The following is a 27,280-nucleotide window of genomic DNA, read 5'->3' as shown; positions in this document are numbered from 1 at the left end:
ACACACAAAACTCACGAACCGAATACAAATCTCGAGAATCTGAACCCCAAATAAAAAATCGAAATTGAACGATAAACAACCGACAGAATTCAAATGAAGGGACATGCATCACACAAAGAGGCATTACCTTTGAGGAAGAGATCTCACCGGATCTGAGATTTGGGGGTGGGGGAATGGAAGAGATCAGCCTGAACGTAGCGTCAGGCTGAGCTGTGTGATGAAGGAAGAAAGGAGCGGTCGTTGGCAAAAAAAATGAAAGGCAAGTTCTTTTTACAAAGCAGAGACCCCTTTCGTTTTATATACACCATTGCTAATTAATAAGAGAAAAAAAATGCGTGTTTATTTACCAAAATTAAAATTAAAATTTTAATATATAGAAACCAATCTTGATTGTATTATTTTCTGCGTGTTGAAGTTTTGACTTTTTGTTTTTGGTGAAGGAAGTAAATTTAATTAAAGGTTCCGCGGAGACGCTTACACTCCAATTAAGGTTCTTCTTGACAATATAAAAAGATATGTAAATGCTAACAAGAAAAGTTATCAACGAATGTGTGTGTGTGTGTTTTTGAAGGGACTTATTAAAATTACTAGACAATTTTTTTTGTTTACCAATAAAAATATTGTTATGAACGAACATTCTTAGGTCAGTAGTCTGATCACTCCTGATCGACAACATTGAAAGGATTCATATAGTTGTGTTAACCAGCCGATATACAAATATAAAGGATTCATATAAGTCAAATGCCGAAGTGGGATGAAGAGAGACATAGGAACCCACATACATAGAAGACGAATAGGACATTACATTGATGAGTACAATTTATGATACATCAATCTCATCATATTATTGAAACAAAAAAAAAATGGAGTTGAAGTTGGAACCCTTATATCAAGAACCCAAGCTGAAGTTGCAAGCCAATTAGTCCAGTGACGCTATTACATAAACCTTTTTACTGTATATCAATTAAGCTAAAGTTGTGATAATAGTAGTATGACTTCAAAATTTAAATATTTAATGATTAGTCATCTAGTGACCCGTGAAAGAGTTAAAAAATGATTTTCAGAATTATATGTTGTATATTAGATGAAAAAATTGTTTTTTATACCACAAAATTAAATATGATTTGCCGTTACTATATATAAAAATTCTCTTTGGAAGTTTGAATCCAAATTCACCATAATATTTTGTATATATTTCGTGTTACGAAGATTTATACATTTTAAATATTGATCACAATCACCCCATACCACACAAAAGCTACATTTCGTTGCATTATTGTGGTTTCAACGAATGATTGTTCATTGTTGTATCACCATCACAAAAATTTGTACATATTTTTTTTCTATTAAACTTCCGTTTCTTTGTCGAATTGAGAATGTTGTTTTGTTAGTTGTTTTGCTTCCCACAAACTAACTTTTCGATATATCTATGTGGGTATGGTCTGGTGTAACATTTCGACATCAGACGAGATATATATATTGTCTCGTATATTATTAAAAAAAATGTCATTAGTTTGGTAATTTAGTAGTCAAATCATCTAGAAATTTAAGAGACTTGGCTTCTAGCTAGTAATCTAGCAATTGAATAATCACATTCTTTTTTTTTTTTTTTAAGAATCTCCAAGATTCGATTTTGAGTATGGAGTAGTAGTTTTAGAAACGCATTCGAATTGTACTATTGTGTAATGTCTCTGTTATGGGGGCCAATCGTCAGGATAAGAAGAGCTAAGCTGCGTACCAGAGGCTGTAAACGCTAAACGAGCTCGAAAGAATATACCTAATCAGATCCATCACATGATAAATGATTCACAGTTTATTTTTTTCCAATTATTGATTGGTTTGTTTTTACATGCTCTTTCCCCCCCCCCACGTGACACCGACAAGCTACCTTCGATTTTTCTTATTCTGATTACCTTTATTTCTTTCTTAAGACAGACACAGTGGTGCATATATATTAATGTAAAGAAGCTGATTTGTCTGTTTGTTTAGATCATCAAATATGTTCTGGTATTGGACCGGTTTCTATACATATTTTTGGTAACTGATGTGAATCAAAGATTCAAGACTAGATTAGAATTCAGTTATATTTTAGTTTAAAGAATTTTTATTAGTTTACTCGTTGACATATATACTACATGATACGGTACAACAGTACAGTATATCATAACGTAATATTGAATAAAAAGCTATTTAAGGTATTAAATTAGGAAGGGAAAAGAAAAAAAGGAATAAAGAACCGAAGATGTAACGTTTGAAAGCATATTCTATTTTGACATATACACGCCACCATCAAACGCGCCGCTAACGCAGAGACCCTCGGTGACCCCATATGCACAATTGCACACATAGTAACAATACTTTCGTTTATACAATATAAATTTTTTGGTTAATTTGAAGTAAAGAAGTGAAAAGGGTCACGAAAAGAGAAGTTGTGGAAAGATACCGAAGCAACATCATCGTCGTAGTCGCAATTTAGGCAGCCCCTTGATTTCAGCTTTGTTTGACTCACCGTCACCGACGTTTTTGCCCATAGATTCTTTTTCTTCTTCTTCTGTAAGCCGTGCCTTGTATCGTAATTATCACATTATTTCTAAATGATTCCTAATGTAACATACATTATAGTCAAACATGATTTCAATATGTATAGCGACTTGAATTTAATTTTCTATTCATGCATATCTATCGACTATTGTGTGCCACTTTAAAAACATAAAATCAGAATATGCGATATGGTTTTCCTCGGTTACGTGAAAATTAGTATCGGTTTTGGTTTATCAAATATTGTAATTGAATTTGGTTTAAGCGTTGTAGGTTCAGAGCCTTTATAAGGAAAACAAATCCTCGCAACTTCACATCACATCTTTGGGTCTATAATTGTTTCACAAAATTTTGTTTTCCTTTCTTAAGAGAATCGTAGCAATTTAGAATGTCTACAGGGATTTGATTTAAGTCGATTCTTACAGTTCTTTGGTGGGAGATTGAACTTTCTTTTGTCCATAGATATAAATGTTTGACACACAGTTTGGTTTAGTCATATTTCATGTCTCTACAAAATTACGACTTCATTATGGGAAACGGTTTTACGATTCAATTATATATAATAAGCTTTTTTTTCTACAAACAGGCAAACAGCACTAAAACTGAAGAGGATTCAAAGACAAAGAGTCAAAGACAAGGTACTTACTGAAACGTAATCAGATGTCTATTGCCTAAAGCTTTACACTACTGTTGACATACTACTACGAACAATTATTCATTACAATAAAAAGGTTTAGCAAAACAAACTTAGTTTATGCTTTGCTTCCAGATCAGTAAAGTAGCACCAGAGTTCATTTGAAACTGTCAAAACAAGGCGCGAGGAAAGCTTACTACGAGCATTTGGATTGATCCTATGTCCTCCTTCTCACTTGCCTCATATTTGTAGTGTCACACCCTAATACACTGCTCGCACTTCTTTTCTTGTTCAATTGTCCACTCGTCGAGCTCTTATCTGCTGCTGCAACAGCGTTCAGCAACTCAGATAACAATGTGGGACAGCTCTGTTTCAAGTGCTTGAACCCTTCAGACTTCATTACAGCTGCAACAAAACAACATCACTTACTTTTTAGTTTTCCTGGATTCTCTTCATCGATAATATCATCCAACTTATAGCACTCTGTTACACACAAGCAAAAAAGCCCACCATGTTGAAAAAGAAACATATTATCGATGAAGAGATGCTGGGTGTATTATTAATGGAAGTTTTGTGAGCTAAAATTCACCAGTTTCAATTCTAGAGAAAGAAAGAAACATTTCGTTTTAAGCTCTGCCTTAAGATGTGAATACCAGCATTTACGTGAAATTCAACATTAAGACCACCAGGACATGTATGTGGTACATAATCTCTATCTTCCAGAATGCAGAATATATTTTACCCATTGGCTAGGCATTTTCTTTAAACTAGATTGTCAGTAAAAAAAACCAAAGTAACTATTATCGCACTAGTTGAGGATGATAAACCTCAAGCCGTCTAATCATGCATCGAGTCTCCTATATACAAATCGAACATAAGAACAAGAAAGTTAAATTAAGTTTACTAGCAAGATAAGCTATAGGTAGTACACAAAGACGATTAGCTCATAAAACTTCCATTAATAATACACCCAACATCTTTAATGGATCATTATTGCTGACAAGCAACAGGCACCAAATGCATTATATAAGCCGGATCATACAAAAAAGGCAGATGATTATGCATACAAGGTTTAGATATGATTTCGAATCTTAAAATATTTATTGGATTATATATATAGTTTAGTAAATTTGTTCTATCAACTACTATTGCCATTGTTTTCTAATGACAAGGTATAGCTAAAGTTGTAAGTTGATGAGAAAAATCTCCATGGCAGCACATCATCTTTAAACAAAGTTTACCACATTAATAGTAAAACCAATTCAAATGTAAGACCTTATACATTCTACTATCTTATCACATAATAATACTGTTGCAATTGAAGCAAGAAAACATGTATATACATGACAAAATACGCAGAGAGAGTATATATAAGGCATATGAAAGTGGAGACTGAGAAAACCTGAAAACATATGCAACACGTACCTCCCAAGTTGGCTGGAGACGCAACAAATTTTAAGCAGAACGTTTTGAGCTGGAAGAATTGGTGCTGTTCAGCAAGCGCAAGTGTTGTTGCCACATTATCAACATCAAGTTTTTCACATAGCAGAACTTCACATAATATCTTTAACCTTGCAAGGTCATAGAGGTCAGCAGCTGCCAAGAGATGTTGTATCATATTTGTGAACGAACTTGCAGAAGTTGAACCAGTAATTTCATGCACATCAGGAAGTACATCAGTGTAGATGAAGCTAAGCATAGCCTATGAAAATTTCAAAATCCCGAGTCAGTAGAATATGTAAGTTGCACGTAACAACCAACTGCTAACAATGTAATACTGAACAAAAAAAATTACCTTGAAGATAGAAGGCTCGATGTCCTCTATCACTATCCTATCCACATTGTTATTCCCAATTGGTCCAAAAAACTGAGCTCTAAAAACTGGTGAGCGTGCAGCGAGAATCAGTTTATGAGCTTTGTATGTTTCATCTCCGACTTGGAAAGCTATGTCACAACCAACTTCAGAATCTAACAAGTCTTTCAACCCCTGTCCCATATTAGACAAGGGTAGCACAATGCCATACTGTTTTGGACCTTCGAGTCTGGCTCTAACAACACCAACAGTACAATGAACGACAAGACAATCATCCTTTATGTAATCAGAAGTTTCTAAAGCTGATCTTCTGAAAAAGCGTTTGTAACCCCTGAAAATTTTCAAAAAGCAAGCATGCACACAACTTAAAACTTTAAGCATTTTCCAAATCTAACTAATTTTAACTAAGGCAAATCTAACTAATTATTACCACATGCTTCCTTTATACTTGAGGGTATAAGGTCCACCTTCAAGAGCTCGATCAAAGTGACTATGCACTTTATGTTTTCCTTTACCACTCTGATCCATGAGAGTGAGCTCAAACAAAGCCCTAATATCATTAGAATCACTAGCTAAAGCGATGAACAAAGAGATGTACAAGGACTGATCCTCAGGGTTCTTGCCGTCGGGATAAAAGTAAATCGCCCAATCGTAACCACCGACGGAGAAGACATCGCTCTGAATAAATTTACCGGGGCTCATGCCTTTGGCGAGAGAGTAACCTTTAATCGTAAACTGGTGCGAACCATTCACCGTCTCGATGAACGAGGTGGATACGGAATCAGGTATCATCTGCTGCTCTACACCACCACTACCACCACCGACGGTGGTCATGATTCGCCCCGTCGTCGTCGTCGTCTAACGAGGAGTTTCCCGATTTGAGAACTGTGAACATAAAAAAAAAAATCGAAATCGGATTTGGGGGAAATTGTTGTTTGTTTTTGTCTTTATTTTTTAATTTAAAATAAGGACTTCTCTCTCGCCTAAATGAATGAATTTTAAAAAGAACTGTTGCACTTTGTAGAGATGGAGATGAGAGAGTGTGCCCTGCCCCTCTGTCTTTAATGTTTTTTTTTTTTTAATTTCATTTTCACCTTTGTTTTTTTTTTCTTTTTTGGTAATATTAGAAGAAAACTGTGATTAAGAGTTAAGACAAACATTTAATGTGGATATAAATAGCCATAAATATTCTCTATTCTGAATATAATTTGTCTTTTTTTTTGAAGTATCTTTTTATCATTTTGCTCACAAAACATCCTATATGTATAATTTCTGTTACAAAAAAATCAAAATTTAATGAATTAGAAAAATCTTAATCATTATTTTCATATAAAATGTAATAATGTATCCAATTTTTTTACGAATATTGGTTAAAAAAAGTTTTAATGCCATTTTCTTGAAAGAAAAAAAATCAAGTTTAAAAACCAATGATGTTTTTAAAGATTTTTCTTTATTTTTAGAGACTCTTTTCTATATATAAGGGAAAAAAAAAAACCTTTTAAGAAAAAACAATTAACTTTAAGAAAGAAACAAAACTACCAATTAATTAAGAGATCTGCAAATTGTGAACTTGTAACTGAATCTGAAAATTCTGCAAATTCTTTTGTAATGTGAAACTTTACCGAACGCCAGAAAAATCCAAAAACCAACACAACTGTAAAAATTACTAATAGCTGGAGGAGGAACTTGTTATTAAGTTACTACTGGAGGAGGAACTAGTCTCTCTCTCTCAAACACTCACACAATAATAACACTGTGTGTAGATCCAGAAGAGATCGCTGATCCTTAACGCGCAAGCTATAATGAAGCCTCTTCTCACCAATGGCGATCTCTTCAAATCCCCTACTCTCGTCAAGATCTCCGCCTTAGTTCTCGTCACCGTCGCTTTCTTCTACTTAGGCAAGCACTGGTCCGACGATGGCTACCAACAGCTCGTCTTCTTCTCCTCTTCCACCTCCGCCGGCAGCTCGATCCCGGAGGTCTCCGTTTCGCCGAACAGTAACAGAGTCTTCAATTTATCAGAGATTATTCCTCCTGCTAACCATACCGATAATCAAATCCCCGCTACATCACAACCGCCTCCGTCGGTGGTGGTGGCTGAGACGGAGAAGGTTACGGTTGAAGCTAATCCTCCTCCTCCATCTCCGCCTCCGCCTTCTCCTTCTCCTCCTCCTCCGCCTGGTCCGGTTAAGAGCTTTGGGATAGTAGATGCGAACGGTGTGATGTCTGACGATTTTGAAGTGGGAGAGGTTGAGAGCGATGCTGTGGAAGATTGGGGGAATCAGACTGAGATCGTTGAAACGAAAAGAGACGGCGATTCTAAGGATAGAGTTAGAGTTAAGAAATTTGGGATGTGTCGTGAGAGCATGAGAGAGTATATACCTTGTTTGGATAATACTGATGCGATCAAGAAGCTCAAATCGACTGAGCGAGGTGAGAGATTCGAGCGTCACTGCCCTGCCAAAGGTAAAGGCTTGAATTGCTTGGTTCCGCCTCCTAAAGGTTACCGTCAGCCGGTTCCATGGCCTAAAAGCCGTGACGAGGTAACTCCTTTTGTTTGCAATCTATGGCTACCAAAGCTTTCTGATAACATGTCTTGGAACTAGCTTAAGTAGTATTTGGAATTTTACTTATGGATAGGTTTGGTTTAGTAATGTTCCTCATACTCGGCTTGTTGAAGACAAAGGTGGTCAGAACTGGATTTCACGAGACAAGAACAAGTTCAAGTTTCCTGGAGGTGGTACACAGTTTATTCATGGGGCTGACCAGTACTTGGACCAGATGTCTAAGGTTGCTCACTTTTTCCAAGTAGTAGTTCTTGCTTTTTGTGTCACCTATCTATTTATCTTTTCATCTGATGTTGAGGTCTGGACTTTGTCTTTGCAGATGGTTTCTGATATCACGTTTGGCAACCATATTAGGGTTGCTATGGATGTTGGTTGTGGTGTGGCGAGTTTTGGCGCTTATCTATTGACACGTGATGTCTTGACAATGTCTGTTGCACCAAAAGATGTCCACGAGAACCAAATTCAGTTTGCTCTTGAGCGTGGTGTGCCTGCTATGGCGGCAGCATTTGCTACAAGGCGTTTGTTATATCCAAGCCAAGCTTTTGATCTTATTCATTGTTCACGATGTAGAATAAACTGGACTCGTGATGGTAAGGTGCTCTGGTGTGCTTGATTCTTCATGTAATACATCAGACAAAAAAAAAAATTGCACCTATTGTAGTTTTAACTCCCTATGTGAACTACACCTTAGCTTCTTTTACATGTAGAGAAAATTCTCATTCTGCTGTTTTATTTTTTGTGATAAAGATGGAATTTTGCTCCTTGAAATCAATAGAATGCTGCGTGCTGGAGGATATTATGCTTGGGCTGCACAACCTGTTTATAAGCATGAACCCGCTCTGGAAGAACAATGGACAGGTAACATCCTTTTACTCTGCTTTGACTAGGCCTGTTCGGGGTGAACAAGATTATTTGTTCTTTATAATTTTTTTGAGTTAGTGATCATGGTACGTAGCTTTATTAGCAAAATGAAGAATATGGGAAGTTAGAATGACATATTGTCTCTGTGGGTATAGGGAATTTTTTTTGTTTTTCTTTGCTACATTGATTCTGGCATTCTGCCACTATGTGTACTCGTTTAATCTCACATTTTATTTTCCAGAGATGTTGAATCTTACTACTAGCCTTTGCTGGAAACTGGTAAAGAAGGAAGGTTACGTTGCAATCTGGCAGAAGCCTTTGAACAACAATTGTTATTTAAGTCGTGAGGCTGGAACCAAACCTCCTCTTTGTGATGAATCTGATGACCCCGACGATGTTTGGTACAGCTACTAAACTTTCTGTCTTTCTTTCTTTGCGATGCAAGGACATATCTTGCTACCTGCATATGATGGAAGCATTAGAAGTTTAGAACTTAGGAATAAAAGCTATATGTTTTTCAAGTTAATTTGTTTGATTGCATTTAGTCTGTCTATTAATTTGGTCTGTGACAATGTGTGCAAAAAATCACACTTTCTATGTCTCATGTTGTTTTCTTCTTGTTTTAGGTACACAAATCTGAAACCTTGCATCAGTCGCATACCTGAGAATGGATATGGAGGAAATGTCCCCTTATGGCCTGCCCGTCTACATACTCCACCTGATAGGCTGCAGACGATAAAATTTGATTCCTACATTGCTAGGAAAGAACTATTCAAGGCAGAGTCAAAGTTCTGGAATGAAATTGTTGGGGGATTTGTCCGCGCCTTAAAATGGAAAAAGATGAAACTAAGAAACGTTTTGGACATGAGAGCAGGCTTTGGCGGGTATGAAATAATAATTTTCTGTTATTACTCTCTCTGATGGTATAATGTCTCAGTATCTTAGCTTAACTCTCGTTACTTAATTTCTCTGGCTTTAACAGATTTGCAGCTGCACTAAATGATCATAAAATCGATTGCTGGGTTCTAAGTGTGGTTCCTGTCAGTGGGCCTAACACATTGCCTGTCATTTATGATCGTGGATTATTAGGAGTGATGCACGATTGGTACTACTTTTCTCCTTACAATCTATCATATAAAACATAGAATAGTGAAACCTATTGTTGATTACTTGGAATCTAGTGACTCGTTAACAGTGTTCTGTGACTATACGTGTTCGTTTCCTGCTCATGTTTGATTTAAGCAAATATTTTCATCTGCGTAATGTGTCTTAAGATAAACTAAGATTCATTTTCTGGCTTTGGATATTCTAATAAGTCTTGCATTCACCACAGGTGTGAACCATTTGATACATACCCAAGGACATATGACTTCTTACATGCTTCAGGACTCTTCTCAATCGAGAGAAAAAGGTAGGCCTTATCTGTAACTCAATTTCAAAATGATTCATAACGGGGTATGTGGTCGTTTGGTGCCTATAATCGAGCTTAACCATTTGTCTTTGTCTCAATAATGGTTAACAATGCATCAGATGCGATATGTCAACCATATTGTTAGAGATGGACCGGATATTAAGACCAGGTGGAAGAGCATACATTAGGGACTCAATTGATGTCATGGATGAAATTCAAGAAATCACAAAGGCTATGGGTTGGCATACTTCTCTTCGTGACACATCTGAGGGTCCTCACGCAAGTTACAGGATTCTAACATGCGAGAAGCGTCTCCTACGAGCTTGATACCAGACAAGTTACTGCACTTAGTCAACACAATATATTGTTTGGTAGTCTCTTATTGTTTTCTTCTTTTTGCTCATTATGTAAATGTAAATTTGATTGTGGTGTTTTTACTGAGTAAAGGTTTAACTAGTCCTCGACATTTAGTATTAACATTCTGCAATTGCAAATCCGTTGATTGTAACAATAGGAGTCATAGAAAAAAGCCCCAAGGTCAGAATACAAAATCATCCAAAAATATGTGAAGGAGTATCTCTCTGGACCATGTCTGCACAAATTCTAATGCTCATATCTCGGTCTCCACATCTGTCCGCGTTGGCTTGGAATTATTGTTGCAGGTCTTGCAGAGTTCACACCACTCATATGACCTGATGGCTTACCAATGTGGCCTTGATTTTGACTTGAACCTGCAGATGTGTTTTTGAACGGTCGGTTCCCATTCTTATTTTGACTCTTCTGCTGTGTTTGAGTTTGTGTGATTACAGGCCAAGCTTGGCCCTGGAGAGATGGTTGCCTCTGAAGATTCCTGGGGTTGTTCTGAGGCCAACTCTGTTGTGGTGGCCAATATGGTGGATTTGGGGTATTGTAGTTCTGTGACCAATTTTGCTGCATTTGCTGGTTCCAAGGCCTAGTCTGACCATGCAGATTACGCACATTGTGCGTACCATTTGCATGATATTGACTATGGAGGCTTATTGTTCTGTACAAAAGCTGTTGAATGTGTTGACCTGTCAGAACCGCAATGATGGAATTGCTATTGCAATCTGAGGCAAGACTGCGCGATGTGATCTGAAATACTTGAGCTATTTTGTCCAAATTTCTACGACTCACACTCCTTGCAGCGTTCTGCGGCTGCTCAAAAGGATCTTCAACCTGAAATACACACATTCACACTTTAACCGGGAGACTCACATGGTGCCATAGCGATGAATATTAACTCAACAAGAGGATAAGAGAAAGACAGAGATGGAGACTTACAAAGAGTGAGTACGTCTTTGGCAGCCACGTAGTATTGGTGCTTATGTTTTCCCATCTTCCAGTAAACGGGCAAACACCGAGCTCTTGGGCCTTCAAGTTTATGTCTGAAAACTGATAGACACATTGGCACAGCAGAATGAAGAGTACTTTAATAGATGTTGCACATTAAGCGAAACAAAAAGTTTAAAGCTAGAATGATGAGAAATCAAGTCACCTTTGCAAAAAACGAGACCAAAAGCTCCGAGAGTGAGCTTCGGTTGGCTGACTTTCCTGTGCCTGATTTAAATCTCGCTATATTAGCAGCAGTAACTTGCGCTATACTTTCCTCTGCAGTTTTTCGTACACCTACAAGAGACCATGGCGCTAAAATCCCAAAAGCTCATAACTGTTATGTGGTTTGGCTTGAAAACCTTTTCATAGAAGGTACCTTTTAGATCATCAACCGCACTCTTCGGGTATATATCTCTTAGAGGAGGCAAGATTGCAGGCACACAAGTCTGTACCAAACAACACAAAACATCTCAAAAACACTATGTTTTTCTAATGATGCAGTAACTGCAGAAGGCTGAAGGCAGCGGAATCTATGAATAGAGAATAGCTATATTACCTGAAGATGGAAGATGACTAACAAACTGAGAGAGTAAGAGTTGAAAGTCCCGCTCTTCGAATCGTTAATATTATGAGCTTTGGCCCATTCCTTCACCTATGAAATGGTAGAAGAAACGAGATGTGTATATGTCAAAGAATCAATGAAACCTTAAGAGATACACACCAATCTTGTTTTTATTTGTATGTTAACCTACTAGCAAAACTAGGTCGCGGAATCTCCCATCTATTTCACTGATCCAGAACAAGAACCTGCTCTTCAAAAGCCCTTCCAGATTATCAATAGAAATGTCACAAGAAATTCTCTGGTGCCCGCTCACGATTTTCAGAATGGGTACTCGCGCATGAATAACAAATTGCAGTTTGTACCATAGACCTGTTGTTTTTGGAATGATAATGGAGGTGAGACAAATCGCCACATGAAAACTTAAACATTAAGGCAAAAACCAGTGAAACAAAGATAAACGAATTACCATTCGCTCTCAGGGCTCGAAGCAAATGTCCAAGTAAAGTTTGTTTCTGCTTCTTTCCAGTGAACAAGATGGAAGAACCGCTAAACAAGTCAACAGATATGTCCAAATCTCCCCATCGTGTGAAGAGATTTGACACAAAGGATCCAAATGGTTGAACAGTAGCACCTAACAATACCAAAACCAGATAATAAGCTATAAGCAACTCTTCTTTTCTAAGTATCAGATGAAATCATTGGTTTAAAGAACGAGAATAGTGGGAAAGAGTAACATTTGAACCACTTTTACTGTTCTGAAACTAAAAAATCAGTAGAGACTATCTTTTATTTCAAAATCATAATCACATCCATGGTGGGTATGGTTCACGGCATTAAGAGAGACAGTAGTAAAAATATTGAGAGAAGCACAAGAGTGCATCAAGAGTAGTCACCTCTTAAACATTCCACAGATTGTACGACGCTACGCAACTGATCAATGACTCCGATCCTTGTATCCCAATCTGCTCGTGTAGGTTTAATCACTTGAAGAATTTCTTGAAGGGTAGGATCAAGGAATGGGTTTCTACTCATCGTCTGGCTCTTGTATAACAATAACCAAACACACATTGCCAAGTTATCTCAAAGAAAACATTAGAAAGCAATCACACAAAGACTTCACAAGCTTCAGTCACAGTAAATTCTTATGATTAAACCACTGGTTTTAACCAAAATCTCACTAAAACAAACGTCAAGGCTCACCTACTACTCCAAAGTAACAACCTTTGTCACTATATAACCCAAAAACTCAAGATTCCTCATTTACTAAAGATTATACAAGACTTTCAAAATCTCCAATCAAAGTAAATTCTTGACATAAACAAGTGTATAAAAACAAAAACGTCATCAATGTTCGATTTTTCTGATATCTCTTGCTCACTTACTACTCCAAAGGAACAACCTTTTTATGTCACTAAAACCAAAAAAAGCAAGATTCTTCATTCTCTAAACCCCAATAAGCCCACAATTTCGTCTCATCATCAGAACTGTGAAAGAAAACTCTACCCAAAACCTTAAAGAATCAGTATAACATGATTGAGTACCGAGACCACTCGGACTTTTAGAGAAAGATGATTTCGAAGGAGATGCAGACACCTTTTCTTTTTAATCCCAAGAACCCAGAATCTAATTCCGATCTAGGGTTTTCTTACCTCGTTCTCTCCCAAATCAGCGATCCGAACCGAGTCACCCAACTTCAGAGTTGAGACTGCTCCCCGGAAAAAATTATATGCGCTCGCAGCGAAGAAGACAATGGAAAAGTCTCTTCACTTGAGGAAGGTTTTACTTTTATTTTATTCAATGCGACTAAGGAAACTTGTCTTTCTTTTTTTATTCAATAAATGAATGATGTGACCATCTTTTTTAGCGGACTAAATAATACAATCAATGATTCCAAACTATACTATACTAAAAACGCCCATTTCATACTTGTACATTCTCAAAAGAGTAAATTTCTACATGTACAATTTACTAGTGTCAATTTAGACATATACTCTAACAAAATTCAAAATTCATATCTATATTTTTAAAATTAAGCCAAATTCAAAGTCCATGCCGACTCAGAATCCACGTATGTAATAATGTGATATCGTCTTCTTCAAATTACGTTGTTTTGCTCCTTTTATTTTCGAAAAATGTCCAAAATGGCAAATCCCTTGATTCAAACCCACGACCTCTATGGCGTTTTAACTCTGCTTTAAACCGGTTGATCCGACAACCTATACGAAAGTTACACACACTTTTATAATTATAAACTTAAACAATCGACCTATTTAATCCATCGTTCACACACATGATCCGACAAGCATATCCATGACTCACTCGAATCTTTGTAGCTCCTCGATAAACACAATCAATTTATCACTTATACGTCTTTTCTAGTAATTTTGTGTTAATTAATTTTTAAAGATTCAAATGAAAACAATGGATTATTAAAATTTTGTTACCAACTGAATGTTTAGTTAGACGATGAATTATTAAACAATGGATTACAGATTTTTGCATCTCAGGTCCGTAAGTTATGGAAGAGGAAAAAATCGACGGCATAATATGATGCTCTCACGCATAACGACGAAGGAGCTGCCTGCTTCAAGCAAGGCATCAGCTTCTCTTCCTGTGGCAACACCGTGTCCAGAAGAAGAAGAACCCTTGATTTCTTAATTTCAAGGAAGAGGAAAAACAAATGAATTCCAAAAAAGAAAATCAAACCATGAACCCTAGATTTCTTATTTTTCCCCTAATTTCAAACGATGTTGATTTATATTATCTAAAACTAGGTATTATTTAGGTTTATAAGTACAAAAGTGTATGTTAGTTTCATATGAGGTTGTTGGATCAACTGGTTACAAGCAAACCTAATCCATCCTTGAGGTTAAGGGTTTGAACCTAGTGTTTGGCCATTTTGAACATTTTTTGCAATAAAAAGAGCAAAACGACGTCGTTTGGAGTAGACGATGCCACATCATTATACACATGGAGTCTGAGTCAATGTGGACTTTGGAATTTGGCTCAATTTTTAAAGTATATGTATGAATTTTGAATTTTATTAAAGTATATGTCTAAATTAGCACTAGTAGTTTGTATAAGTACGAATTCACACTTTTGAAAATGTACATGTATGAAGTGGCCATTTTCCCTACTACAATACATTGTTGGATTTATCAATTAGGGAAATTTTTTTGATAAGAGATATAATTCAATCAAATACTTTATTATCCAAAAAATGATCATTTGTCGAAGAAAAAAGTAATCTAAAATCTGATGTTATTGACTTATTGTCATAATATTTGTAAATATATCTCTAACTTAAGTTATCAAACGAGTGATTAGTACTTCGAATCTACTTTCATTATAAACATTTTTTAGCATTACTTATTTATGATTTTGATGCAACCTCTTTTATACTTTAATAGCTGATCACAAAAAATAACTCTTAAATTGTAGGCTTTTTAATAAAGAAAAAGCATAACAACTAACAAGACCAAATAAACTGAAATTGGCAGTAAGAAAATTAAGGAATGCTTTTTATTTTTTAACTGTTTTAAGTATTAAAATTGTAATTAAAATAATTAAAGTCTTTACAGCCTTAAACTCAATCGATCTTTTTATCTTCTAAGCCTGATACATTTAAAAACTCATGTATACTATAACCATCACTTACTCTTGTTGATACTTAAAATTTGCATATTTTTATATCTTGTTCTTTTGGACACTTAAAATATTTTGTTTTCTTAGTTATTTTTCTAAAATATTTTTTTCTGAAAAATTAAAATCTCACTCAAACTTTTGTAAACACTACCATTGTGAGAATAAAGTCTACATTTATTAGCAATAGTTTAGTTTCTTCAACATAATGTCCATTTTTCCTTGATTTTGATATCATATCATTAATCGTTGCTCCCTTTTTGCGTGTAAGACATATATATATATATATTATTTTGTTTTGAAATCATATATATATATATATATATATATTTGTCGATAGACAACAAAACCTAAAATCGGAAATTTTGACTTAGCCTGTGAATTGTGATACAATAACAATCGGTTATCATGGGAGACAATGGTTGAGTTAACTAAAAATAAATAAAGAATGAGGATGAAGAATATTCCGCATGGATAAATAAAGGGTTTTATTTTATGGCTTAGTGTTTTGTATGTTTTATGCATAAACAAACATTTTTACAAAAAAAAATAGTAGATAATATGTTTTTACTTTTTAGAGCTAGTAATTAGCTATGACGTGGCAATAAGTTATGACCATAAAGAAAATATATATACGTAGTTATCATTCTTTGGAAAATAAAAGTCAATTTTGAAATTATTTTACTATGAATTTGTTTGTAAGAACCACCAAAGTCATTGGAGTAAGTATATATTTGTATATGTATGTCTGAAAGTTAGCATAAAATTAGAAGCTTTGGCGAAAAATGGTAGAAAGATTTATCGACTAGTTAGTGTAGTTAAATGGGCAATTGAATAACTTACTACCATTTTACGAGTCCATATTAAAACTATTTATAAAAAGCAAATGTCACAAACACACACGTTATACTTTATAACCACATCTAACGCAAACATTTTATCCACTCATAAACCAACCACATAAAGTCGTTTTAGAACATAAACTGTACATATTGCAAGCAATTCCATCATTCCATCACTCATAAGAGAGAAGTAAACACATAATTAGATATTAAAGCTTTAAACACTATATGTAGAAATTATATAATCTCTCCGTTTCAAAATGTATGATGTTTTAACAAAAGCACGCAAATTAAAAAATGTTTGCTTTTTAAAAGTTCAATCAATCATAAATAATACTACACAATAGATAATATTGACTTAATCAAAAAGTTGCATAGAAACTTGAAAACATCTTATATTATGAAACAAAAAATCTCTCTAAAACATCATATATTATGAAACGGAGGGAGTATATCTTTATATATACTATCTTGAACTTTTTTACTTTACATTTTTTTTTGTTAAATGAGTAAATATCATTAGAATTGAATAGGTTTGGATTTACATAGGGAATTACCAATATATTGGTTCCTTGGCAAAAAAATTTAAAAAACAAGGAAACAACTCTTGCTCAAACAAGGAGCCGGATAAACCTAATCACGAGTCAGCAGATCCAGAGAGTGAAAAATTTCTTGAAGTTCTTCCTAAAAAGATAAACTAAGTATCTTATCCATAAAACTATTAATTAGTTGTTGTTTGGTTGGTAATAAAACCATGTTTAATTTGGTAACCACATCGTTTTTTCATATAACTTAGCCAATACAAAAATTGTATGATGTATAATAAAATAAGAAATCTAGTCTATTAGCTAAGACAATTTCTCTCAGCCAATCAGTTTACACCGTATTTGGAACATTACTTATCAATAAGTAATTGTCATTATCCAAAAATTGGAATGTTATCGTATGAAGATGAGTGTAGAAGTATCCTGATCACATATGAATGGCTTACCTCAGTCCTCATAAAACAAAAAAAAAAGCAACAACAATGATTTTTGAAAAGCATATGTGGTAATAAATAATGTAATAATCTTCACTCCAAGCTAAGACAAATCCAGTGGCACAAATCAGCCATTTCACTACAACCTCATAAAACATATTCCACGTGGACCAATCAAAACTTAATCCTCCTCATCATCTTCCTCGTGGCGCCACGTGGCGAGTTGGCCAATCCGCATCGTGTGGCGATCAGAGAGAGTTAAAACTTGGAGGACGAAGAGATAACGAATTGGCTGTTGTTGATCACTCGCTTTATAAATCTCTTTAAGTTTCTTGCCCACACCAACACCTCTTCACTGCTTCTTCAACCAATCAAACAAAGTCTCCTCTCTCTCTCTCTCTTCAGCTTCTTGTGTGTTGCACACTTGTCGCAGTCGTGAGATATGGCCGCCGCAGTTTCCACCGTCGGTGCCATCAACAGAGCTCCGGTACAGTTTAATCTCTTTCACAACTGGTTTAATGTTAACGTGATCTTAATTACACTTGTAGCTCAAGAATTTGATCTTCTTGCATCATTTTGAGATTCTCTGACAGAACAGAAGATTCTGGTACTTTAACTAAGAAATCTAAAGATACTTTGATGGTTCTTTTAGTCTCTACTTTGAAACTACAGAATACAGATTAGTAGAATCGTTCAAACCGATGTAGAAAGTATAGAATATTCGAACTGAAACTGTAGAGTCTTCTTGTAGGATTTTATAAGAGTTTTTACTTTATTTTTTGTTTAGTTGGTTTAGATAGAACTGTAGAGTCGTCAGGAATAATCTGTACCTTGAACTGTGTGAACCAAAATTAAGTATGGTTTAATCTTCAGCTTATTCCCGGTTCGGTTTGGTTTCAGATTGAACACCTTTTTATCCTTAGGAATAGTCTCTAAACCGGTTCTTGAACCATATGAACCAAAATTCAAGATTGATGTTTGACCTTGTTTGTGTGTATGTGTGTTGCAGTTGAGCTTAAACGGGTCAGGATCTGGAGCTACATCAGCCCCAGCTTCGACCTTCTTGGGAAACAAAGTTGTAACTGTGTCGAGATTCGCACAGAGCAACAAGAAGAGCAACGGATCATTCAAGGTGTTGGCTGTGAAAGAAGACAAACAAACCGATGGAGACAGATGGAAGGGTCTTGCCTACGACACGTCTGATGATCAACAAGATATTACCAGAGGCAAGGGTTTGGTTGACTCTGTCTTCCAAGCTCCTATGGGAACCGGAACTCACCACGCCGTCCTTAGCTCATATGAATACATTAGCCAAGGCCTTAGGCAGTGAGTTTTCATCTCTCTTAGATCTCTCATTAGTTCCATAGAGATTTTTAGAATCTTGGTTTTGAAATTGTCTTTACTTCTTGGAATAGGTACAACTTGGACAACATGATGGATGGGTTTTACATTGCTCCTGCTTTCATGGACAAGCTTGTTGTTCACATCACCAAGAACTTCTTGACCTTGCCTAACATTAAGGTATTTACTTAGGACTGTTCCTTCATTGGGTATTTTGAGTTATTACACAATTTTATTTATCTTGAAATGCTCTGTTTTGTTTTCATAGGTTCCACTTATTTTGGGTATTTGGGGAGGCAAAGGTCAAGGTAAATCCTTCCAGTGTGAGCTTGTCATGGCCAAGATGGGTATCAAGTGAGTCCACTTACTTAACTCCGATCTCGACCCGTTTTGCTCTCCTCAAAAAAATCTAAAAATGATTTGAAACCTTTTTGCAGCCCAATCATGATGAGTGCTGGAGAGCTTGAGAGTGGAAACGCAGGAGAACCAGCCAAGCTTATCCGTCAGAGGTACCGTGAGGCAGCTGACATGATCAAGAAGGGAAAGATGTGTTGTCTGTTCATCAACGATCTTGACGCTGGTGCGGGTCGTATGGGTGGTACTACTCAGTACACAGTCAACAACCAGATGGTCAACGCAACACTCATGAACATTGCTGATGCCCCAACCAACGTCCAGCTCCCAGGAATGTACAACAAGGAAGAGAACGCACGTGTCCCAATCATTGTCACCGGTAACGATTTCTCCACCCTTTACGCTCCTCTCATCCGTGACGGACGTATGGAGAAGTTCTACTGGGCACCTACCCGTGAAGACCGTATTGGTGTCTGCAAGGGTATCTTCAGGACCGACAAGATCGAGGACCAAGACATAGTCACCCTTGTTGATAAGTTCCCTGGTCAATCCATCGGTAAGAAAGATTCTGGCTAACCCATATTTTGTCTGAAGAACTTGTGCAGATCCTAACTCATGTTTTTATCGTATGGACAGATTTCTTCGGTGCATTGAGGGCGAGAGTGTACGATGATGAAGTGAGGAAGTTTGTTGAGGGACTTGGAGTGGAGAAGATCGGAAAGAGGCTGGTGAACTCAAGGGAAGGACCTCCCAAGTTCGAGCAACCCGAGATGACTCTTGAGAAGCTTATGGAGTATGGAAACATGCTTGTGATGGAACAAGATAATGTCAAAAGAGTCCAACTTGCCGACACCTACCTCAGCCAGGCTGCCTTGGGAGATGCTAACGCTGATGCCATCGACCGCGGAACTTTCTACGGTAAAGACGAGGTCTGAACTCCTTTTTTTTTTTTTTCGGTTTGGTTAGCCAACTGATTGAATCAATTGGATATGAATCTATAAAAGAAGAGGAAAAGATAAAACAGAAGAAAAAAAAAAGAATTAGGGTTTCTGAAGTTAAACTTACTTGAATTGCAGGCAAAGCCGCCCAGCAAGTAAACCTACCTGTTCCTGAAGGATGTACTGATCCTGCGGCTCAAAACTTTGATCCAACGGCTAGAAGTGACGATGGAACCTGTGTCTACAACTTTTGAGTATTCTCTCCTACTTACTAAATTGCTGTTTTACTCCTATTGTCTCCTTTGGGTCTCTTTTTTTTTCCCCCCTTTGTGTAATTGTGGATTGGGTCTTGTCCTCTTTTCTTCTTTTCTTTTTTTATGATCATGTGCAACACATTGATAATTTAAAATTGCCTTTTATCATAAACTACATCCAATGCATAGTATTATACACACTAGCCAGTAGCAAATAGACAAAACGAATGAGATCACAGATGTCAGACCACCTATAACGCCCTAACTATTTAGGCAGAAACTGTATCACACAATCAAGTAAAGCAAGAGCATTGACAAAACAAGTGTCAACCACTACATTATCGACTGGTATTGTATTCTTACAAAGAAATAATCGGATACAAATCTCTCCATACTCTTAACTTGAGGAGAGGAGTATTAGTAGATGCACATAACTTTTGTGTATAGATATATATACCAAGTGATCACAATTCATTTTATTTTATAATGGCTCTTGAACACCCATGGCAGTTCATGCATCATCATACTCATACATATATAAAACCAATGTTAAAAATTCGAGGAAAACAAATCGATTTCCTTCTCGTTGTCATCTATAAATCACTAGAGCCTTAAGGCTAAAAGCAAAATATCAGGTTTTAGAAGCAACGACCTTCACGGAGGAGAGGCTAACTATGTCAGGGCTTTTGAGTTGATCGAGCTGTTTAGTACCTAACCGAAGCAAATACTCGATGTACTGGAAATTCTTACGGTCGACCTCTTTAGAGTTGTGGCGGAACTCTGTTGACACGATCATCTCAATTCTCTTCCTGTCTTCTGTTGGCTTAGAACGAGCTGCTCTTAGAAATCCTCTGTAGAGACTCAGGACTTGCTTCTGCATCCCGGAAAGTTTCGAAGCTCCCATTTTCACTCTTTTAACAAAAAAAAAAAACACCAAACAAGCTCATTAATTAATTGGCAAGTACTACTTCATTACCAAGCAGAGAACAGACAATATAAATCTCACCCAAGAAACAAGCATAAGCCTTTGTGATCTACATCAATCAAACTAAAAGAGACACTAAAGCAATTGTGAGTTGTGACCATACCAACAAAAAAAAAATTCAATTCCATCAGTTTTTTTATAACTAACTCAAACTCACAGAAATAAATCTATGTAATTAGAATTGCCAACAACATTTATTAAACGAGATCTTCCATGTTTTTTTCGTCACACAAATATTCCCAGAAGCGGCCAAAAATCACATTTTCCTAAAAAAATCTTTTTTTTTTTTTTTTTCCAGATTACAACTCGCGAGAGTAAGAGAGAGTTTCTGATCTTCGAGTGGATGATTTATGAATAGAGATGCAAGAAGAAGAAGGAGAAGACGATGTTGTGAAGGAAAGAGCAAGCGCGTACCTGTAAAATTTCTCAAAATCGAAAGAAGGAGAAATTGAAGAAACTCTTCTGGTTCTGTCTGGGATTCACGCTATTCAGCAGACCCGGCCGGAATCATTGAATAGAGAAGGCGAATTTACAATTTTTACTTGGCTCTAATGGGCTTTTATTTATTTACTATAATGGGCTTTTGCAGTCTTCCTAATTTATATATTAATTTTTCTTTTTCTATAATACTTTAATTAAGAGAATTGTATTAACAATAAAATGACACCTTAATATATATTATTTAATCAAAAACGCAATTTCATTTGTAATTTTACAACAACAAAAAATCTACCATTTTACAAAATTAATTAGTGGGGGTTATGGTTAGTTATTATAATTCAGGGTTAAACCGTTTGAAGAATTTTTTTCAAAAAAAAACCGTTTAAATAATTAATTAATTACGAAAGAGCANAAAAAAAAAAAAAAAAGAGAAGAGAAGAAGGAGGTGCCAGCACACGAAGTGGACGGTTGGGTATACGCCAATTCTGTAATCTTCTTGTTAATAAAACACACAAAAACCAAAAAGAAAAGAAAAAAAAAAAAAAAAAAAAAAAACGTNAAAAAAAAAAAAAAAAAAACTTCATTCTCTCTCCCTCTCCTTCTTCTTCTCCTTTACCACAGAAAAACTCAAATTTAGTCAATCAAATCAACCTCTACCAGATGTTGTTAACCTCTTCTTCCTCCTAAATATTTTGATTTGATTTTGATTTTTGATTTCTCTCCCCCCCGTTTCAGATCCCTATTCCCATGGCTTCTGGATCTTACTGGTGTTACAGCTGTAGCCGATTCGTTTGGGTTTCCGATTCCATCTCTTGCCCTGATTGCGACGGTGGTTTCCTCGAACACATCCAAGAATCTCTCGATTTCACTCCTTCCGATTCATTCCACCGTGTCACCACCACTGCTCAGCATCGCAGCCCTACTCGTTTCCCTCTCCCTTCCTCTTCTTCATCTATGCACGCTTCTACCGCCGACAACAGTCCCACCACTCCCACAACCGTGACTCGTACTCGTAGCAGCAACCGATCTCCTAATCCTGTTATCGTTCTCCGTGGATCTGGTGGCGGTGGTGCTCCTTCTTCTGATGTCTCCCAAGGTTTAGATCGATCTGCTTTTCAGATGTATTACGATGACGGTACTGATTCTGGTCTTAGACCTTTACCACCTAGTATGACTGAGTTTTTGCTAGGTTCTGGATTCGATCGGTTGTTAGATCAGATCTCTCAGATCGAGCTTAACACCAATCGTAACAATCGTTCTTGTGACCATCCTCCGGCTTCTAAATCTGCGATCGAAGCTTTGCCTGTGATTGAAATCGATCCTAATCATCTTCAGTCTGATTCTCAATCTCACTGCGCTGTTTGTAAAGAGAATTTTGTTTTGAAATCTTCCGCTCGTGAGATGCCTTGTAACCACATCTATCATCCTGATTGTATCCTTCCTTGGCTTGCCATTCGAAACTCTTGTCCCGTTTGCCGTCACGAGCTTCCCCCGGCGGAGGATATTACTGATGGTAACACCGGTGGTGCTTTGACGGTTACTGCTTCGGCGGAGGAAGAGGAAGACTCCGCGGCGGGGCTGACTATTTGGAGGTTACCAGGTGGAGGATTCGCTGTTGGGAGAATCCCTGGTGGTTGGAGAGGTGGAGATAGAATGATGCCGGTGGTTTACACGGAGGTTGACGGTGGTAGACTAGGTGACGAGAGACTTCCGAGAAGAGTGGCTTGGGGTTCGAGAAGAGGAGGAAGAGATGGAAGTAGTAGAGAGGGAGGCGGTGGGTTTGCGGGTCGGATCATGAGGCTTTTTGGATGTTTTAGTGGGTCATCTGGATCCATTGCTGCTGCAGCATCGTCCGGGTCCGGGTCCAGAATTCGTGTTACCCGTAGGTCGTCGTTTTCTCTGTTTAGTACATCGTCGTCTTCGTCAAGGAGACGAAATTGGCTAGCCTGATGATTTACTAGAGTTATCATCGTCACCTCTCACCTCTCTCAGGTAAAAAGTTGAAAGAATAACACACTCCTCTGTTTACATTTTTCGTTTGTTTCTTTCTCAAGTTTTTTTGTTTATTTCAGTGTAATGGTTATATTCTTTCCCGAAAAAAGTTGAATCTATGCGAGTAAATTTGATACAAAAAAGTCTAGGTGACAATAGTGTTTTTTTGATATGTAGTTGAAATGGTTCTTGAGTATTCACAGTTCTTTTTGTTATGTTTACTGTGAATAGATAAAGTGAGAGATTGTAGATGTATTTGAGAATGGATATTGAAGGAGATTCATAGTTTGTTCGTGAGATTATGGATTGTGATACAAATGTTAAGCAGCCTAAGAATGATTTCGCAACAATTTTACCAATCACAATGCTTTTGCGGAATCGGTATTTTGAGTCATTCCTCTGTTGTGTTAGTGTGTTACTAACTAAGAATATGGGTCTTCAATCAGTGAGTACACATACTTACACCACTCAATATTTTAGTGGTGTGTTACAGTTAAGGATATAGAGTTTTCAAACCTAAGGTTTTCATTAATTTTAAGTACATGGTTTATTGTCAAACACCTGAAGAGAATTATGTTACCTAAATTGTACAGCTATAATCTTCGAACTGCAGAGGCACCAAACCAATAATACATGTATACTAGAGGCTATAGAAGAATCTTATAAAGCGACCAATTAATTTGATGAGGTCAATAAGTAGAGGAAACGTGAAGGAAAAAGCAATGATAGAGTTTTTTATACAACGCATCTGATGATGCTGTCGTTTATTGGAGACAGTCTTTTGTAATTTAGCAATTATTTTTCATTATTATATTTGTTTATCTTCCTATGTTAAATACACTCTTACTGTTACCACAGTACTGAAAAACTAGTTTTGTTTTCTATATTTTTGGGTCGTTAAATATAAACATTTATCAGTTACTTGCTGAAAATGACTAAATACTCAAATGCTTAACGTTTTGAACATGCGTATTAAAAGGTTGGACTTTCAAAATCGATTGTCTAAGACAAAATCGTTAAGCAATCTTGTTAAAAACTACAGAAAATATGGTATCTGTTTTGTATGCTCATGAGTCATATGACCATAAGATTATCATCAACTTCACATATTGAAAGTCCAGCTAGTATCCAACGTGGTGTGGATTATAATCAACACCAATACTACCATGAGGTAACAGGTGGAAAACACTAATCCCTTGCACATGACATCATGCTATAATCATGAACAGAACACGTCTCTCCTTTGATCACTCTCGCTGAGAGAGGCCTTGTGTAAATATTTTAACATTCTTACCGTTTGTGACGCTTAGCCCAACACTATGATAGTTATGGTCTGTTTAACACCCATACATGCATGTAAAGGCCTGTACACCCGACTCTTGAGAATTACATATTCAACAATATACGACGATAGTAGCATGTTACACACTTACACTTTTGACTGTTCTTCTATTTTTCCAATATAGAACTATATATCCTATTTATTATTATAAAAGTATATGATATAACTTCAATTGTTTTATAACAAATATGCGGCAAATTGTGATATACAGTTTTCAAAAGCATGTTATAAAGGAAACACTACAATATGGCACTGACCCAATTTTGGAGTACACATGTTTGTTCACCAATGTTACTTTACTTTTTGGTTATTTAACCCATTCACCCATACTAGATCCATATTTCATGTTATAGACTTAGTCATGGTTGTATGAAACAGAAGGAAAATTTAACAACACATGTATAAGACACATACATCATATATATCATTTATTAACGTATCACCAAGGAAAACTCGGAGATTTAATATGAAAAAAAAAAAAAAAATCAATTAGCTAGCAGGCTTATCAGCCAAGTGATGTAAACGGGACAAACAAGGTCACATAGACATGTAACTCACTGATTTGCTTCAATCACTTTCAGACTCATAATCAAATATTGGATTATGCACTTCAATCTCTTTTAGACCATAATACTACAAACAGAAAGAATGGGGTCCCCATACATAATGGTCTAGCCTTACCACGAAAAAATACGTTAGAATACAAATAACGCATTAATTCCAAATTGACTTTACTTCTTCAAATTCGTTTTATAAGTTTTCCTTGGTGTTGTTTTTTCCACGAACGAGATATTGCCAAAATGCAATGTAAAAGTTCTAGGAGTATATATACCCCGTTTGTCAGGTTTGCAAGTGGGCGGGACTAATGAATTCAGTATCACACATGAACAAAATCCATAAAGATGATAAAGAAACATTCCCGCGATTGGTTTGGTGTCCATAAATCACATCCAGTCACCAATATTTAATGCTCGAGGCTGCATTCAGATTTTTGAACTTTGATATGTATGTAACAAATATCATCAATATTATGGAGAACTGATTGATATGTAATGACCTCAATGAATATTATATGATTGATATTTGTATAACTTCACTTATTTAATCTACTACTTTTCTCAGTTACGTACTTTTTGACAAATTTGTCAAAGAGCTTCATTGTGATTTAAGTGTAGTTTTGACCACTAAAATGTCACCTTGTAGCTGTAACTCTATAATTTTATTGGTTGAGACTCATTTGTCGTAAGACCAAAATATATTTGTTGGTGCTTGGTTGAAAGAAAAAAAGAAGAGTTATTTGGTAACACAACAGGAAGGAGTTGGTGAGGATTGAGAACGAGTTAGGAGTTAGGAATGGGTTGCCTCCAGCACACATTTGACAAACTTTTTGTCGATTTCATCACCACCTTTCGCCAACTTTGACAAACTCTGCAAAATTACAATATATAATTCAACTTTCGTTTACCTTAAATATACTAGAAGGCTAGCACGACTCGGTTTGACGTGTTACTGTGAGGTTACGACCTATCTTCAACTTTTTGGAAGTACTTTTTTTATAAATCCAAAATTTACTTAAAGCCTATAATTTTGGAATTAAGGATCTTATAAAAAAATGCACCATTTACATGTCATTATACGAATGTCCTGTAATGTTAGGTGATTAGTAACGTGGGACGGAAATCAAAAGGATAATATAAAGAAACAAGAACTGGAAGTTTGCGATTTGTAATTCTAAGTGTGTTTCAAATTCATATGGAATAGGAAACATGAGAGGACAAAACAAGACACAACTACAACATTTCTTATGTAAAACTATTTTTTAACCTCTATCTTTTGGCGGTCCCATTGATTTGTACGTAGCAATTTGGACGGCATATTTACTAAGTAACAAAATACTATTCCAGTAATTACTAACCAAGAAGTCATAAAGTAAGACAAAAAGATTGCAAAATGTAAGATGGATTATGTCGGTCGTGAGTTATCAGGGAGGTGCTTTTTTGTCAAATCACCAAATCAGTATTATAATCATACTTACTGCAAGTGTAACAACTTTGGGAAAAATAAATTGGTCTCAAAAGATTAACAACATCATTGAAAAACATAAAGAACAATCATTCAAAGTTCAAACTCTAATCTCCAACCATTCTTTTTTTTTTTAACTCGTGGAGGTTGGTTATTGAATTTGATTAACAAAAACTTTACACGATATCCCGTAGAACATTAAAAAACAAATCTTCCAAAAACAGAAAGAAAAAAAGAAATGTTAAGATCCCGGAGATAGTGGGAACACAAAGAAAGTAGGAAAAACAAAGTTGATGTGAACTACAGAGACTAAACAGAAACCACAAAGACACGGCCAAAAAGACCTACTCCTCCACTCACTCTCACTTGTCTTTTTGAATATTTTTCTGTCTCGAGACTTGCCTCTCTC

At 36.2% G+C, this 27,280-nt stretch overlaps 6 protein-coding genes across 11 annotated transcripts; 3 read left to right on the top strand and 3 right to left on the bottom strand.

Moving 5' to 3' along the window:
• Positions 3,136–6,011, bottom strand: LOC104792808 (BTB/POZ and MATH domain-containing protein 3-like). 2 transcript variants are annotated; one of them, XM_010519035.2, is made up of 4 exons: positions 5,416–6,007; positions 4,968–5,316; positions 4,598–4,874; positions 3,136–3,577 (listed from the first exon to the last, which is right to left on the bottom strand). In XM_010519035.2, the coding sequence occupies exons 1-4, from the start codon at positions 5,817–5,819 to the stop codon at positions 3,390–3,392; spliced, it is 1,218 nt and encodes a 405-aa protein (XP_010517337.1). In that variant the 5' UTR covers positions 5,820–6,007; the 3' UTR covers positions 3,136–3,389. The 2 variants fall into 2 exon arrangements, with proteins under 2 accessions (XP_010517337.1, XP_010517338.1); XM_010519036.2 differs by lacking the exon at positions 3,136–3,577 and adding an exon at positions 3,602–4,029 and having other exon boundaries at positions 5,416–6,011.
• LOC104792806 (probable methyltransferase PMT11) lies at positions 6,682–10,301 on the top strand. Its single transcript, XM_010519031.2, has 9 exons — positions 6,682–7,528; positions 7,626–7,775; positions 7,872–8,142; positions 8,300–8,410; positions 8,655–8,814; positions 9,040–9,297; positions 9,396–9,518; positions 9,747–9,824; positions 9,944–10,301. Exons 1-9 carry the CDS (start codon positions 6,788–6,790, stop codon positions 10,149–10,151), a joined length of 2,100 nt encoding a protein of 699 aa, XP_010517333.1. The 5' UTR covers positions 6,682–6,787; the 3' UTR covers positions 10,152–10,301.
• Positions 10,271–13,563, bottom strand: LOC104792807 (protein HESO1-like). Of its 2 annotated transcripts, none has more exons than XM_010519033.2 (9): positions 13,389–13,563; positions 12,633–12,774; positions 12,206–12,370; positions 11,930–12,108; positions 11,734–11,829; positions 11,554–11,623; positions 11,341–11,471; positions 11,127–11,237; positions 10,271–11,021 (listed from the first exon to the last, which is right to left on the bottom strand). In XM_010519033.2, the coding sequence occupies exons 2-9, from the start codon at positions 12,769–12,771 to the stop codon at positions 10,428–10,430; spliced, it is 1,485 nt and encodes a 494-aa protein (XP_010517335.1). In that variant the 5' UTR covers positions 12,772–12,774; positions 13,389–13,563; the 3' UTR covers positions 10,271–10,427. The 2 variants fall into 2 exon arrangements, with proteins under 2 accessions (XP_010517335.1, XP_010517334.1); XM_010519032.2 differs by having other exon boundaries at positions 12,633–12,780; positions 13,389–13,562.
• Positions 17,645–20,237, top strand: LOC104792803 (ribulose bisphosphate carboxylase/oxygenase activase, chloroplastic). Of its 2 annotated transcripts, none has more exons than XM_010519028.2 (7): positions 17,645–17,689; positions 18,212–18,528; positions 18,618–18,723; positions 18,812–18,897; positions 18,981–19,453; positions 19,534–19,815; positions 19,974–20,237. In XM_010519028.2, exons 1-7 carry the CDS (start codon positions 17,645–17,647, stop codon positions 20,087–20,089), a joined length of 1,425 nt encoding a protein of 474 aa, XP_010517330.1. In that variant the 3' UTR covers positions 20,090–20,237. The 2 variants fall into 2 exon arrangements, with proteins under 2 accessions (XP_010517330.1, XP_010517331.1); XM_010519029.2 differs by having other exon boundaries at positions 19,534–19,826.
• LOC104792804 (succinate dehydrogenase assembly factor 1, mitochondrial-like) lies at positions 20,094–20,996 on the bottom strand. Its single transcript, XM_010519030.2, has one exon. It carries the CDS (start codon positions 20,991–20,993, stop codon positions 20,721–20,723), a length of 273 nt encoding a protein of 90 aa, XP_010517332.1. The 5' UTR covers positions 20,994–20,996; the 3' UTR covers positions 20,094–20,720.
• LOC104792802 (probable E3 ubiquitin-protein ligase RHC2A) lies at positions 22,082–24,393 on the top strand. Of its 3 annotated transcripts, none has more exons than XM_010519026.2 (2): positions 22,082–23,507; positions 24,121–24,393. In XM_010519026.2, exon 1 carries the CDS (start codon positions 22,263–22,265, stop codon positions 23,463–23,465), a length of 1,203 nt encoding a protein of 400 aa, XP_010517328.1. In that variant the 5' UTR covers positions 22,082–22,262; the 3' UTR covers positions 23,466–23,507; positions 24,121–24,393. The 3 variants fall into 3 exon arrangements, with proteins under 3 accessions (XP_010517328.1, XP_010517327.1, XP_010517329.1); XM_010519025.2 differs by having other exon boundaries at positions 24,101–24,393; XM_010519027.1 differs by lacking the exon at positions 24,121–24,393 and adding an exon at positions 23,739–24,039.

Source organism: Camelina sativa, chromosome 6 (genome assembly GCF_000633955.1).
Source record: "Camelina sativa cultivar DH55 chromosome 6, Cs, whole genome shotgun sequence".
NCBI lineage: Eukaryota > Viridiplantae > Streptophyta > Magnoliopsida > Brassicales > Brassicaceae > Camelina > Camelina sativa.
The sequence above is the reverse complement of the archived record's forward strand: the minus strand, read 5'-3'. Positions and strand labels throughout refer to the sequence as shown.